The sequence below is a fragment of the Oncorhynchus gorbuscha genome, linkage group LG11 (assembly GCF_021184085.1).
Source record: "Oncorhynchus gorbuscha isolate QuinsamMale2020 ecotype Even-year linkage group LG11, OgorEven_v1.0, whole genome shotgun sequence".
Lineage (NCBI taxonomy): Eukaryota > Metazoa > Chordata > Actinopteri > Salmoniformes > Salmonidae > Oncorhynchus > Oncorhynchus gorbuscha.
In genome coordinates this window covers 46,416,400-46,429,659 of record NC_060183.1, presented here as the reverse complement: position 1 = coordinate 46,429,659, position 13,260 = coordinate 46,416,400, and the positions used below count along the sequence as shown (strand labels likewise).

The 13,260-nt window shown below is 49.2% G+C and overlaps 1 protein-coding gene across 3 annotated transcripts in view; it reads right to left on the bottom strand.

Moving 5' to 3' along the window:
* Positions 1–13,260, bottom strand: part of unc5cb (unc-5 netrin receptor Cb) — a 198,600-nt gene that overhangs the window by 85,271 nt on the left and 100,069 nt on the right. For all 3 annotated transcript variants that reach the window (XR_006841296.1, XM_046369828.1, XM_046369829.1), the window contains exon 2: positions 6,597–6,833. Coding sequence is in view for 2 of the 3 variants with exons in the window: in XM_046369828.1 (XP_046225784.1) it covers positions 6,597–6,833 (237 nt within the window). In the remaining variant the exon portion in view is untranslated. The remainder of the gene's footprint in view (positions 1–6,596; positions 6,834–13,260) is intronic.

Genomic DNA, 13,260 nt, shown 5'->3' with positions numbered 1-13,260 from the left:
GACCGATGGAGATGATTCATTATTAATGCCATCATTAACGCTAGCTCCTTTTATTGATCTCTCGCTGGCATGCAGGCTGCTGGAGCAGCAGGCCCTGGGAGGGTTGGGGGCCCCAAATGAAGAGCAGCTCTCCTGTTTGATGCTACCAGACATAACTCTTACAGGATGGATGGTGAGCTGTGTGTCTCCAGTGTGTCTTACACAGCTACGCTGCTCATACATATAATTAACTCTGGGCTCATTTGTTCAGATCGATGCCTACAGCTCATCGGAGACTGGAGCTTGGAGATCAGCACAGGCCCGCCTCTCAACTTGTAGTGTATTCAAGGTTTAAAAAAGCTTCTAAAAAGGTTGTAATTTCCACTTAAACATTTCAGACTTGACAACAACAAAATAATGTATCAACCCGTACAAAAACATCTATTCATCGTAACGCACATAATAACTTGCATTTCCTGTTGCTGCAGCGTTAAGATAGTACATCTGTAGGCAGCTATAGTTTTTATGAGATGAAATTGAAATAGATTTCATCCTCGTCTTCGGGGGCGCAGAAAAACCCTGTTTAAAATGTTATACTAGCCTAACCCCCTGAACTAAATCTATCAATCAAACTCAAATCCGAGCATGACGTAAATCAAGATTTGGTAAGGACACAAAAACAACAGTATAGTTTACTCCCTGCAAGCGTTTGAGAGGTGAGATGAATGGTGCAGTTCTAGCGTGGGTGTTCCTCTAGTGAGGCAGCGCCGCACGTCTTCTACAGCAGGGCCATGGTGAAGCACAGCACTAATGATGCTGTTCCTCAGTCTGGGTAGGAAGGAGAGGCAGCAGCAGCAGCAGGCCAGCTGCCTCTATTTCTACACTGAGATAGAGACAGAAATACTTTGGCTGGAGCCTGCTGTCTGACTGACAACAAAAACACACCCTGTTTCTCCTTCTCTCTCTCCTTCGCTCGCTCTCTCCCTCTTTCCAGAACTCTCTCCGTCTCTCTCCATTGCTCTCTCTTTATCGTCACTCTCTCCCAACTCAGTCCCTTTCTCCATCTTTTTCCTTAGCAGTCTCTCTCTCCATCACCCCCTCTCAATCCCCCCTCTCTCCTCTAATCTACTGTCATGTTGTAGAGCGAGAGAATGTATGTGCACAGCCTGTGGGCTTTGGTGCAGGGAATGCAGTGTATGGTTGTGGTTGTATGAGTGTGTCAGTTAAGAACAAATTCTTATTTACAATGACAGCTTAGGAACAGTGGGTTAACTTCCTTGTTCAGGGGCAGAACGACAGATTTGTACCTTGTCAGCTCGGGGATTCGATCCAGCAACCTTACGGTTACTGTCCCAACGCCCTAACCACTAGGCTACCTTCCGCCGCATGTGTGCGGCCGTATGTGTGCGGTTGCATGTGTGCGGTTGCATGTGTGCGGTTGCATGTGTGCGGTTGCATGTGTGTGGTTGCATGTGTGTGGTTGCATGTGTGCGGCCGTATGTGTGTGGTTGCATGTGTGTGGTTGCATGTGTGTGGGTTGGTTGGTTTCCTTTTACCAGACAAGCTTTGTGCCACGATGGCAACCTCTTCTTTGTCAACGCAAAACTTTCCTTCACAACAGCTCAAAATCCTACAGCCTCATGTCAAGATCACAGTTTCTTTTTTCATATCTACACAGGTATATATAGTAGCTCTATGTGTGTGTGGTGTGTGATTTAGAATAGGTATGTTCAACCCTGGTTTCAGTTTACTTTAAGACAGTATGTGTGTGTATGCACATGACAGAGGGGGGGGTAGTCTGTGAGTGCAGGTGCAGGGATGTGATTATGTGTAGGTGTGATCCAGTGAGTGCAGGGATGTGTGTGTCTCTGAGCCCTGCGATTAAAGAGGGTAAATGCTGTGTGATTGCTACCTGTTGGCTACAGAAAGAAGTCCATTTCCCCCATCGGCAGCTGAATGCAGCCAATCAGCCGATGGCTGCTGTTTGTAATGGCTGTGGAGCCCAAAGCAGTAGACTTCAGTTAGAAACAGCCTCTCCACTCTGGGATTCACCATACAACCTCTACATGAAGGAGGACAAAACACTCCACACACACACACACACACACACACACACACACACACACACACACACACACACACACACACACACACACACACACACACACACACACACACACACACACACACACACACACACACACACACACACACACACACACACACTTCCTTTGAGATCCCTTGCAGTTGAGTGTGTTTCCCGTCCAGGTATCACGGGGTCTGGGTTGTGGTGTGGGTCCAGAGATGGCAGAACAGGCCGATCCGTGACCTGCAGATCTCATCCTAGTGGGTCAGGGATGGCCATCCAGTGGACAGGGTTTGTTGTAACACAGTATGTGGTCCAGGACTTTCGCACCGTATAGCAGAGTAGGGATGGCCGCATACTTTAGGGGCTCCCTCTGGTCGTGGTAAGCCAGACAGGGTGTCGCTAGGCAGACTGTTTAGGGCACCTTATATAGCCTCCTCCACATTCGGGGTGAGCAGAGTGGCTCCTTGCGGGCTGCTCAGTGGCAGCTACAGCTGCCGGGATGCACTCCTGCCTAATCCGAGTGCATGATAACCTTGTAATAGCTGCCGCCTTGGTGCTGGGTTGTGACTAGGAGCTTCCAACTAGCACTAGCCCGCTCCACTCGCCCTTCACATCTCCCAAGGACTTTGGATGTGTGGCGTTGAGCTGGCACAGTTTCAGTTGAGCGCATAAAGTTATTTACGTTGGGTGTCTGTTACACACCAGTCACAGCGCAGGGCTTAGCCAGGGACAGAGCCTGGGTCCAATGGCAAAGCAGGAACCGAGACGGTTCGGAGTCTCGCCGTACCAGAGCCCCGTTTTTCCAGCACGTTTCCAGGTGGTTTCAGACAGGCCTTCGTGGTAACCACGGCGGCCCGGGTGAGCAGTCTGACAATCCGGTACTTTGTCTGTTCCCACCACCCACGTTGTGGACGAGGGGGTGTTTTTTTATGTCAAAATGAAAAGTTCTCTGACTATTTGTTGTTGTGCACCGGGTATATATTGTAGCTCTACGTGTGTGTGGTGTGTGATTTAGAAGAGGTATGTTCAACCCTGGTTTCAGTTTACTTTAAGACAGTATGTGTGTGTATGCACATGACAGAGGGGGAACAGAGTGTCTGTGAGTGCAGGTGCAGGGATGTGATTATGTGTAGGTGTGATCCAGTGAGTGCAGGGATGTGTGTGTCTCTGAGCCCTGCGATTAAAGAGGGTAAATGCTGTGTGATTGCTACCTGTTGGCAACAGAAAGAAGTCCATTTCCCCCATCGGCAGCTGAATGCAGCCAATCAGCCGATGGCTGCTGTTTGTAATGGCTGTGGAGCCCGAAGCAGTAGACTCCAACAGACAGTCTGCATGGTTGCTTTGCTCACATACACACTTGGTCTGATGTCTTCGACATGTCCTGTCCAGGGTGTGTGTATGAACCATGTGTCCGGCTGCTGCGGGGCGGGGGTGAAGGTGAGGGTGGGGGTGAGGGTGTGGAGGAGTCGCGTCAGACATAAGGGTTTAGCATCAAGCCTGATTCTCACTATCTCTGTGACTCTGATAATGATACTGACCGATGTACAGAGAAACAGTCAAGAGAGAAGAAAAGGGAAAGAGTGGAGATAAGGACACAGAGAGAGAGAGTGAGAGAGTGAAAAGAGAGAGAGTGAGTGAGTGAGTGAGTGAGTGATATGGAGAATAAAGAGAGAAGAGAGAGAGAGAAGAAAGAGAGAAGGGAGAGAGAGAGAGAAGAAAGAGAGAGAGAGAAGAAAGAGAGAAGGGAGAGAGAAGAAAGAGAAAGGAGAGAAGAAAGAGAGAAAGAAGAAAGAGAGAGTAGAGAGAGAGAGAAGAAAGAGAGAAGGAAGAGAGAGAGAAGAAAGAGAGAGTAGAGAGAGAGAGAAGAAAGAGAGAAGGAAGAGAGAGAAGAAAGAGAGAAGGAAGAGAGAGAGAGAAGAAAGAGAAGAGAGAGAGAGAAGAAAGAGAGAGTAGAGAGAGAGAGAAGAAAGAGAGAGTAGAGAGAGAGAGAAGAAAGAGAGAAGGGAGAGAGAGAGAAGAAAGAGAGAAGAGAGAGAGAGAGAAGAAAGAGAGAAGGAAGAGAGAGAAGAAAGAGAGAAGGAAGAGAGAGAGATAAGAAAGAGAAAAGAGAGAGAGAGAAGAAAGAGAGAAGGAAGAGAGAGATAAGAAAGAGAGAGTAGAGAGAGAGAGAAGAAAGAGAGAAGGGAGAGAGAGAGAAGAAAGAGAGAAGAGAGAGAGAGAAGAAAGAGAGAAGGAAGAGAGAGAGAGAAGAAAGAGAAAAGAGAGAGAGAAGAAAGAGAGAGTAGAGAGAGAGAGAAGAAAGAGAGAAGGAAGAGAGAGAGAAGAAAGAGAGAGTAGAGAGAGAAGAAAGAGAGAAGGGAGAGAGAGAGAAGAAAGAGAGAAGAGAGAGAGAGAAGAAAGAGAGAAGGGAGAGAGAGAGAGAAGAAAGAGAAAGAGAGAGAAGAAAGAGAGAGAGAAGAAAGAGAGAAGGGAGAGAGAGAGAAGAAAGAGAGAAGAGAGAGAGAGAGAAGAAAGAGAGAAGGAAGAGAGAGAAGAAAGAGAGAAGGAAGAGAGAGAGAGAAATGAAAGAGAAAAGAGAGAGAGAAGAAAGAGAGAGTAGAGAGAGAGAGAAGAAAGAGAGAAGGAAGAGAGAGAGACGAAAGAGAGAGTAGAGAGAGAGAAGAAAGAGAGAAGGGAGAGAGAGAGAAGAAAGAGAGAAGAGAGAGAGAGAAGAAAGAGAGAAGGAAGAGAGAGAAGAAAGAGAGAAGGAAGAGAGAGAGAGAAGAAAGAGAAAAGAGGGGAAAGAGAGAAGGGAGAGAGAGAAGAAAGAGAGAAGAGAGAGAGAAGAAAGAGAGAAGGGAGAGAGAGAGAGAGTGAGTGAGAGAGAGAGAGAGAGAGGGAGAAGAAAGAGAGAGAAGAAAGAGAGAAGGAAGAGAGAGAGAGAAGAAAGAGAAAAGAGAGAGAGAAGAAAGAGAGAGAGAAGAAAGAGAGAGTAGAGAGAGAGAGAAGAAAGAGAGAAGGGAGAGAGAAGAAAGAGAGAAGAGAGAGAGAGAAGAAAGAGAGAAGGAAGAGAGAGAAGAAAGAGAGAAGGAAGAGAGAGAGAGAAGAAAGAGAGAAGGAAGAGAGAGAGAGAAGAAAGAGAAAAGAGAGAGAAGAAAGAGAGAGAGAAGAAAGAGAGAGTAGAGAGAGAGAGAAGAAAGAGAGAAGGGAGAGAGAGAGAAGAAAGAGAGAAGAGAGAGAGAGAAGAAAGAGAGAAGAAAGAGAGAAGGAAGAGAGAGAGAGAAGAGAAAAGAGAGAGAGAAGAAAGAGAGAGTAGAGAGAGAGAAGAAAGAGAGAAGGAAGAGAGAGAGAAGAAAGAGAGAGTAGAGAGAGAGAGAAGAAAGAGAGAAGGGAGAGAGAGAGAGAAGAAAGAGAGAAGAGAGAGAGAGAAGAAAGAGTGAAGGAAGAGAGAGTAGAGACAGAGAGAAGAAAGAGAGAAGGAAGAGAGAGAAGAAAGAGAGAAGGAAGAGAGAGAGAGAAGAAAGAGAAAAGAGAGAGAGAGAAGAAAGAGAGAGTAGAGAGAGAGAGAAGAAAGAGAGAAGGGAGAGAGAGAGAAGAAAGAGAGAAGAGAGAGAGAGAAGAAAGAGAGAAGGGAGAGAGAGAGTGAGTGAGAGAGAGAGAGAGGGAGAAGAAAGAGAGAAGAGAGAGAGAAGAAAGAGAGACGGGAGAGAGAGAGAGAGAGAGAGAGAGAGAGAGAGAGAGAGAGAGAGAGAGAGAGAGAGAGAGAGAGAGAGAGAGAGACGAGTTTCCGTCTCTGTCTCTGTTATGTGTCAGTCTTAATGATCCAGTTTGGACTCTCTCAGAAAGAGCCTCAGCTTATGCAGCAGTGTGTATGTATGTCACAGGGCTACTGTGGCCTTATAGGCTTCTGTTATACAATAGCATCTCTTTGAGTTTAACAAGGCTGTGTCTCTATGCTACAAAAATCCTGTCCTCATTATGCGTGGTTGTGTCTGTGTGTGTGTGTGTGTGTGTGTCAGTGAGGGTGTGTGTGTGTGTGTGTGAGTGAGTGAGTGAGGCTGTGTGTCAGTGAGGGTGTGTGTGTGGGTGTGTGTGTCACTGAGGGTGTGTGTGTGGGTGTGTGTGTCAGTGAGGGTGTGTGTGTGTGTTTTCTAGGAGGGATTATAATGAATAATTAATTTACTTGATTTTCTGAAAGAACTGAGTAACCGTAGGGTGTGAATTTGTTTGTGTGTGTGTGTGTGTGTGTGTGTGTGTGTGTGTGTGTGTGTGTGTGTGTGTGTGTGTGTGTGTGTGTGTGTGTGTGTGTGTGTGTGTGTGTGTGTGTGTGTGTGTGTGTGTGTGTCCCATCTGTTTGACCTCAGCCATGTTGATATCTTGTTCATGGATAAAGGTTTGGTCCCGGTTGATTACTACCCGCTAGACCTTCCACTCCCCCCCCCCCCCCCCCCCCCCGGGTTGGGAAAATGTTGTCCGCAGGACACACACACATATATTCTAACCCAGATAAGCACACGAGACACACATTCAAACTGGTAGTTTCACTGACCAGAGTTCTCGTCCACCCTCTCCTCCACAGTGTGCTCTTTCTGGTGGACCCACTCGCTGTTACACTTGAAGTAGATCTGTGTGGCGGGCGTGGCCTTGCAGTAGAGATTGACAGGTTTGTTCTTGACGATGTACGCCTCCTCGGGCTCCATCAGGAACACTGGGAGGGGCTCCGGGGGGTCCGAGGGGAAGGTCTCTGGGAGATCACCCAGTCCCATGTAGTCATCATCATCTCTCACTGCAGAGAAAAATAGAGGAGGGAGGGAGAGAGAGAGAGAAGTGAGCAGAAGAGAGAGAGAGAAGGAGAGAGGGAGGGAGGGAGTAGTGGAAAGAGGGAGGAAAGAGGGTTAGAGAGAGAGAGAGAGAGAGAGAGAGAGAGAGAGAGAGAGAGAGAGAGAGAGAGAGAGAGAGAGAGAGAGAGAGAGAGAGAGAGAGGGAGGGAAGGAGTAGTGGAAAGAGGGAGGATAGAGGGTTAGAGAGAGAGAGAGAGAGAGAGAGAGAGAGAGAGAGAGAGAGGAATAAGGGAGAGGTCGACATACAACAAGGCAACAGTGTGTTATTACCATCATCTTTGTATGGGATTATTGTATACCACTCTGCACACTGTGGCATCCCTATCATTTGATAGTCTGGAATGTTTACACAAGTGCATTTTAAAGCCCAGGAAGTTTCTGGGATTCCTCCCAGGCAGACAGGATTTAAGGACCGGCCTGGCTGGCCTAACCACATGCAGCTAATACTGACTCTACTGCCAGGGAATGGGAAGGGAGAGCAGAGGAGAAGAGAGAAAATGAGAACCAGAGTTCATGGGTTGAGAAGGAGGAGGAGGCCAGGCTAAACGTTCTCTCACACACACAGCCGATCTTACGACGACGACCCCAGGCTTTTGGCCCCGTTTAGTCCATTCCTGGGATAGTTCAGCTGCAGACAGCTTCCCTGTTATTACACCTGTCTTTCATCTCATACTGTCTTAAATGACACATGCAGGGGAGCGCACACGCGCACGCACACACACACAGGAGAGCAGACACACACACAAACTCTGGCTAAGTTACCGACTCTTTAAAGTGAGAGAGATGAAGCCAATTCTCCATTTATTACCTCCAGAACTGTTCTATTCTTACCATTGAACCGGTCGACATCAATTATAGAGAGAGAGAGAGACAGAGCGAGAGAGAGAGATACGGAGACCGAGATAGAGAGACAGAGCGAGAGAGATATGGAGACAGAGATAGAGAGAGACAGAGACAGAGATAGAGAGAGACAGAGACAGAGCGAGAGAGATACGGACATAGAGATAGAGAGAGAGATGGTGAAACAGAGAGAGAGAGAGAGAGAGAGAGAGAGAGAGAGAGAGAGAGAGAGAGAGAGAGAGAGAGAGAGAGAGAGAGAGAGAGAGAGAGAGAGAGAGAGAGAGAGATAGAGACAGAGACAGAGACAGAGATAGAGAGAGACAGAGACAGAGCGAGAGAGATACGGACATAGAGATAGAGAGATGGTGAAACAGAGAGAGAGAGATGGTGAAACAGAGAGAGAGAGAGAGAGAGAGAGAGAGAGAGAGAGAGAGAGACAGAGACAGAGATAGAGAGAGACAGAGACAGAGCGAGAGAGATACGGACATAGAGATAGAGAGAGAGATGGTGAAACAGAGAGAGAGAGAGAGAGAGAGAGAGAGAGAGAGAGAGAGAGAGAGAGAGAGAGAGAGAGAGAGAGAGAGAGAGAGAGAGAGAGAGAGAGAGAGAGAGAGAGAGATAGATAGATAGATAGATAGATAGATAGATAGATAGATAGATAGATAGATGGCATAAAGGTTTATCAGCATCATCAGTAATTCTTCGCTGTCCCTTAATCTTTCTTCTCTCTCTCTCTCTCTCTGGTGTGCGGACATGCTGGAGCCTTGTTGTCTGACAGACGCTGCCAGGTCCCCCTGACAGACGCTGCTGCAGTCTGAGTAGTAAATAGTGCCTGTGTGGATATCTATCTGTCTCTTCTAGCTAATGTCCAAATGTTATCTCCTCCCTCTCTCAACCACAGATTGGAGCTGATCGCTCAGAAAATAAAGGCTGGAGGAGCCTTCAAACATCCATGTGACCAGGTTAGTGTGTGTGTGTGTGTGTGTGTGTGTGTGTGTGTGTGTGTGTGTGTGTGTGTGTGTGTGTGTGCGTGCGTGCGTGCGTGCGTGCGTGCGTGCGTGCGTGCGTGCGTGCGTGCGTGCGTGCGTGCGTGCGTGTGTCCAGAGCAGTGTGTCTGCTTTTCATCACCGTAGGCGCTAAATCACTCCTCGCTCTCCTCAGCTCTTGATCTGGTGCTAATTGAGGAGTAGCAGTAAACCCTGAGTGACCTCTAACCCCTAGCTGTGACCTCTTTTCCTCACAGGTGTGTGTGGATGAATTGAGTAGTCAGCACTCAGCCCGACAGGCAGGAGAGAAGAGCTGTGCTGAGTGATGGGTTCATTCATTTCCATATTTATTTGAATGGCTTATAACAACACAAGGGCAGTCACTATTCTCCATCAGGGCCATGGCCCACTCTATACCCAGGCCCAAGGACCCTGACACAGGAACGGTGGAAGAAAAGCCAGGAAAGTCATTAAAGACTGTGTTAGCCTCCTTTCACCCTTCATTCCTACTATCTCTCCACATCTCTTTTGTTCCCTCCCTCCCTCTCTCTTCCCACTGTGTCTGACTGTGGGGTTGGGAGATCAGAAACTAGCATCAAGGAATCCAATGTTGTTGCGCGCACACACACATACACACAAACAAAACTCTCAAATTCAAAAACTTGCAGAGCGCAAGAAATAATGAATATAAGGGAATGAAACCAGCCCTCCAGTGCAAAAAGAAACCACATGACAAAATGAAAGAACTCGACTCTTACCCAATCTGCCGGGTCCTCGCTGTCTAGTCAATAGAATATAGAGCAACATCAAGCTCAGAGTAACAGCACTATCTTCTCCAGATCTCTCTCCTTCCCCTTTTCTATCTCTCCCGCTCTCTCCTTCCCCCTCTCTATCCCCTTTTCTATCTCTCCTGCTCTCTCCTTCCCCTTTTCTATCTGTCCCGCTCTCTCCTTCCCCCTCTCTATCCCCTTTTCTATCTCTCCTGCTCTCTCCTTCCCCTTTTCTATCTGTCCCGCTCTCTCCTTCCCCTTTTCTATCTGTCCCGCTCTCTCCTTCCCCTTTTCTATCTGTCCCGCTCTCTCCTTCCCCTTTTCTATCTCTCCCGCTCTCTCCTTCCCCCTCTCTATCCCCTTTTCTATCTCTCCTGCTCTCTCTATCCCCTTTTCTATCTGTCCCGCTCTCTCCTTCCCCCTCTCTATCCCCTTTTCTATCTGTCCCGCTCTCTCCTTCCCCCTCTCTATCCCCTTTTCTATCTGTCCCGCTCTCTCCTTCACCCTCTCTATTCCCTTTTCTATCTCTCCCGCTCTCTCCTTCCCCCTCTCTATCCCCTTTTCTATCTGTCCCGCTCTCTCCTTCACCCTCTCTATTCCCTTTTCTATTTCTCCCGCTCTTTCCTTCACCCTCTCTATTCCCTTTTCTATCTCTCCCGCTCTCTCCTTCACCCTCTCTATCCCCTTTTCTATCTCTCCCGCTCTCTCCTTCCCCCTCTCTATCCACTTTTCTATCTCTCCCGCTCTCTCCTTCCCCCTCTCTATCCCCTTTTCTATCTGTCCCGCTCTCTCCTTCCCCTTTTCTATCTGTCCCACTCTCTCCTTCCCCTTTTCTATCTGTCCCACTCTCTCCTTCCCCTTTTCTATCTGTCCCACTCTCTATCTGTCCCGCTCACTCCTTCCCCCTCTCTATCCACTTTTCTATCTCTCCCTCTCTCTCCTTCCCCCTCTCTATCCCCTTTTCTATCTGTCCCGCTCTCTCCTTCCCCTTTTCTATCTGTCCCACTCTCTCCTTCCCCTTTTCTATCTGTCCCGCTCTCTCCTTCCCCTTTTCTATCTGTCCCACTCTCTCCTTCCCCTTTTCTATCTGTCCCACTCTCTCCTTCCCCTTTTCTATCTGTCCCGCTCTCTCCTTCCCCTTTTCTATCTGTCCCGCTCTCTCCTTCCCCCTCGCCTTTCCCTTTTCTATCTGTCCCGCTCTCTCCTTCCCCTTTTCTATCTGTCCTGCTCTCTCCTTCCCCCTCTCCTTCCCCTTTTCTATCTGTCCCGCTCTCTCCTTCCCCCTCTCTATCCCCTTTTCTATCTGTCCCACTCTCTCCTTCCCCCTCTCTATCCCCTTTTCTATCTGTCCCGCTCTCTCCTTCCCCCTCTCTATCCCCTTTTCTATCTGTCCCGCTCTCTCCTTCCCCCTCTCTATCCCCTTTTCTATCTCTCCCGCTCTCTCCTTCCCCCTCTCCTTCCCCTTTTCTATCTGTCCCGCTCTCTCCCTTCCCCCTCTCCTTCCCGTTTTCTATCTGTCCCGCTCTCTCCTTCCCCCTCTCTATCCCCTTTTCTATCTCTCCCGCTCTCTCCTTCCCCCTCTCTATCCCCTTTTCTATCTCTCCCGCTCTCTCCTTCCCCCTCTCTATCCCCTTTTCTATCTCTCCCGCTCTCTCCTTCCCCCTCTCTATCCCCTTTTCTATCTCTCCCGCTCTCTCCTTCACCCTCTCTATCCCCTTTTCTATCTCTCCCGCTCTCTCCTTCCCCCTCTCTATCCCCTTTTCTATCTCTCCCGCTCTCTCCTTCACCCTCTCTATCCCCTTTTCTATCTCTCCCGCTCTCTCCTTCACCCTCTCTATCCCCTTTTCTATCTCTCCCGCTCTCTCCTTCACCCTCTCTATCCCCTTTTCTATCTCTCCCGCTCTCTCTATCTGTCCCGCTCTCTCCTTCCCCCTCTCTATCCCCTTTTCTATCTATCCCGCTCTCTCCTTCCCCCTCTCTATCCCCTTTTCTATCTGTCCCGCTCTCTCCTTCCCCCTCTCTATCCACTTTTCTATCTCTCCCGCTCTCTCCTTCCCCCTCTCTATCCCCTTTTCTATCTGTCCCGCTCTCTCCTTCCCCCTCTCTATCCACTTTTCTATCTCTCCCGCTCTCTCCTTCCCCCTCTCTATCCCCTTTTCTATCTGTCCCGCTCTCTCCTTCCCCTTTTCTATCTGTCCCACTCTCTCCTTCCCCTTTTCTATCTGTCCCGCTCTCTCCTTCCCCTTTTCTATCTGTCCCGCTCTCTCCTTCCCCTTTTCCATCTGTCCCACTCTCTCCTTCCCCTTTTCTATCTGTCCCGCTCTCTCCTTCCCCTTTTCTATCTGTCCCACTCTCTCCTTCCCCTTTTCTATCTGTCCCGCTCTCTCCTTCCCCTTTTCTATCTGTCCCACTCTCTCCTTCCCCTTTTCTATCTGTCCCGCTCTCATCTTCCCCTTTTCTATCTGTCCCGCTCTCTCCTTCCCCTCTCCTTCCCCTTTTCTATCTGTCCCGCTCTCTCCTTCCCCTTTTCTATCTCTCCCGCTCTCTCCTTCCCCTTTTCTATCTGTCCTCCTCTTTCCTTCCCCCTCTCCTTCCCCTTTTCTATCTGTCCCGCTCTCTCCTTCCCCCTCTCCTTCCCCTTTTCTATCTGTCCCGCTCTCTCCTTCCCCTTTTCTATCTGTCCCGCTCTCTCCTTCCCCTCTCCTTCCCCTTTTCTATCTGTCCCGCTCTCTCCTTCCCCTTTTCTATCTGTCCCGCTCTCTCCTTCCCCTCTCCTTCCCCTTTTCTATCTGTCCCGCTCTCATCTTCCCCTTTTCTATCTGTCCCGCTCTCTCCTTCCCCTCTCCTTCCCCTTTTCTATCTGTCCCGCTCTCTCCTTCCCCTTTTCTATCTCTCCCGCTCTCTCCTTCCCCTTTTCTATCTGTCCTCCTCTTTCCTTCCCCCTCTCCTTCCCCTTTTCTATCTGTCCCGCTCTCTCCTTCCCCCTCTCCTTCCCCTTTTCTATCTGTCCCGCTCTCTCCTTCCCCTTTTCTATCTGTCCCGCTCTCTCCTTCCCTCTCTCCTTCCCCTTTTCTATCTGTCCCGCTCTCTCCTTCCCCTTTTCTATCTCTCCCGCTCTCTCCTTCCCCCTCTCTATCTCTCCAGCTCTCTCCTTCCCCCTTCCTTCCCTTTTCTATCTGTCCCGCTCTCTCCTTCCCCCTCTCTATCCCCTTTTCTATCTGTCCCGCTCTCTCTATCCCCTTTTCTAGCTGTCCCGCTCTCTCTATCCCCCTCTCTATACCCTTTTCTATCTGTCCCGCTCTCTCCTTCCCCCTCTCTATCCCCTTTTCTATCTGTCCCGCTCTCTCCTTCCCCCTCTCTATCCCCTTTTCTATCTGTCCCGCTCTCTCTATCCCCTTTTCTAGCTGTCCCGCTCTCTCCTTCCCCCTCTCTATCCCCTTTTCTAGCTGTCCCGCTCTCTCCTTCCCCCTCTCTATCCCCTTTTCTATCTGTCCCGCTCTCTCCTTCCCCTTTTCTATCTGTCCCGCTCTCTCCTTCCCCCTCTCTATCCCCTTTTCTATCTGTCCCGCTCTCTCTATCCCCTTTTCTAGCTGTCCTGCTCTCTCTATCCCCCTCTCTATCCCCTTTTCTATCTGTCCCGCTCTCTCTATCCCCTTTTCTATCTGTCCCGCTCTCTCCTTCCCTCTCTCCTTCCCCTTTTCTATCTGTCCCGCTCTCTCCTTCCCCCTCTCCTTCCCCTTTTCTATCTGTCCCGCTCTCTCCTTCCCCTTTTCTAT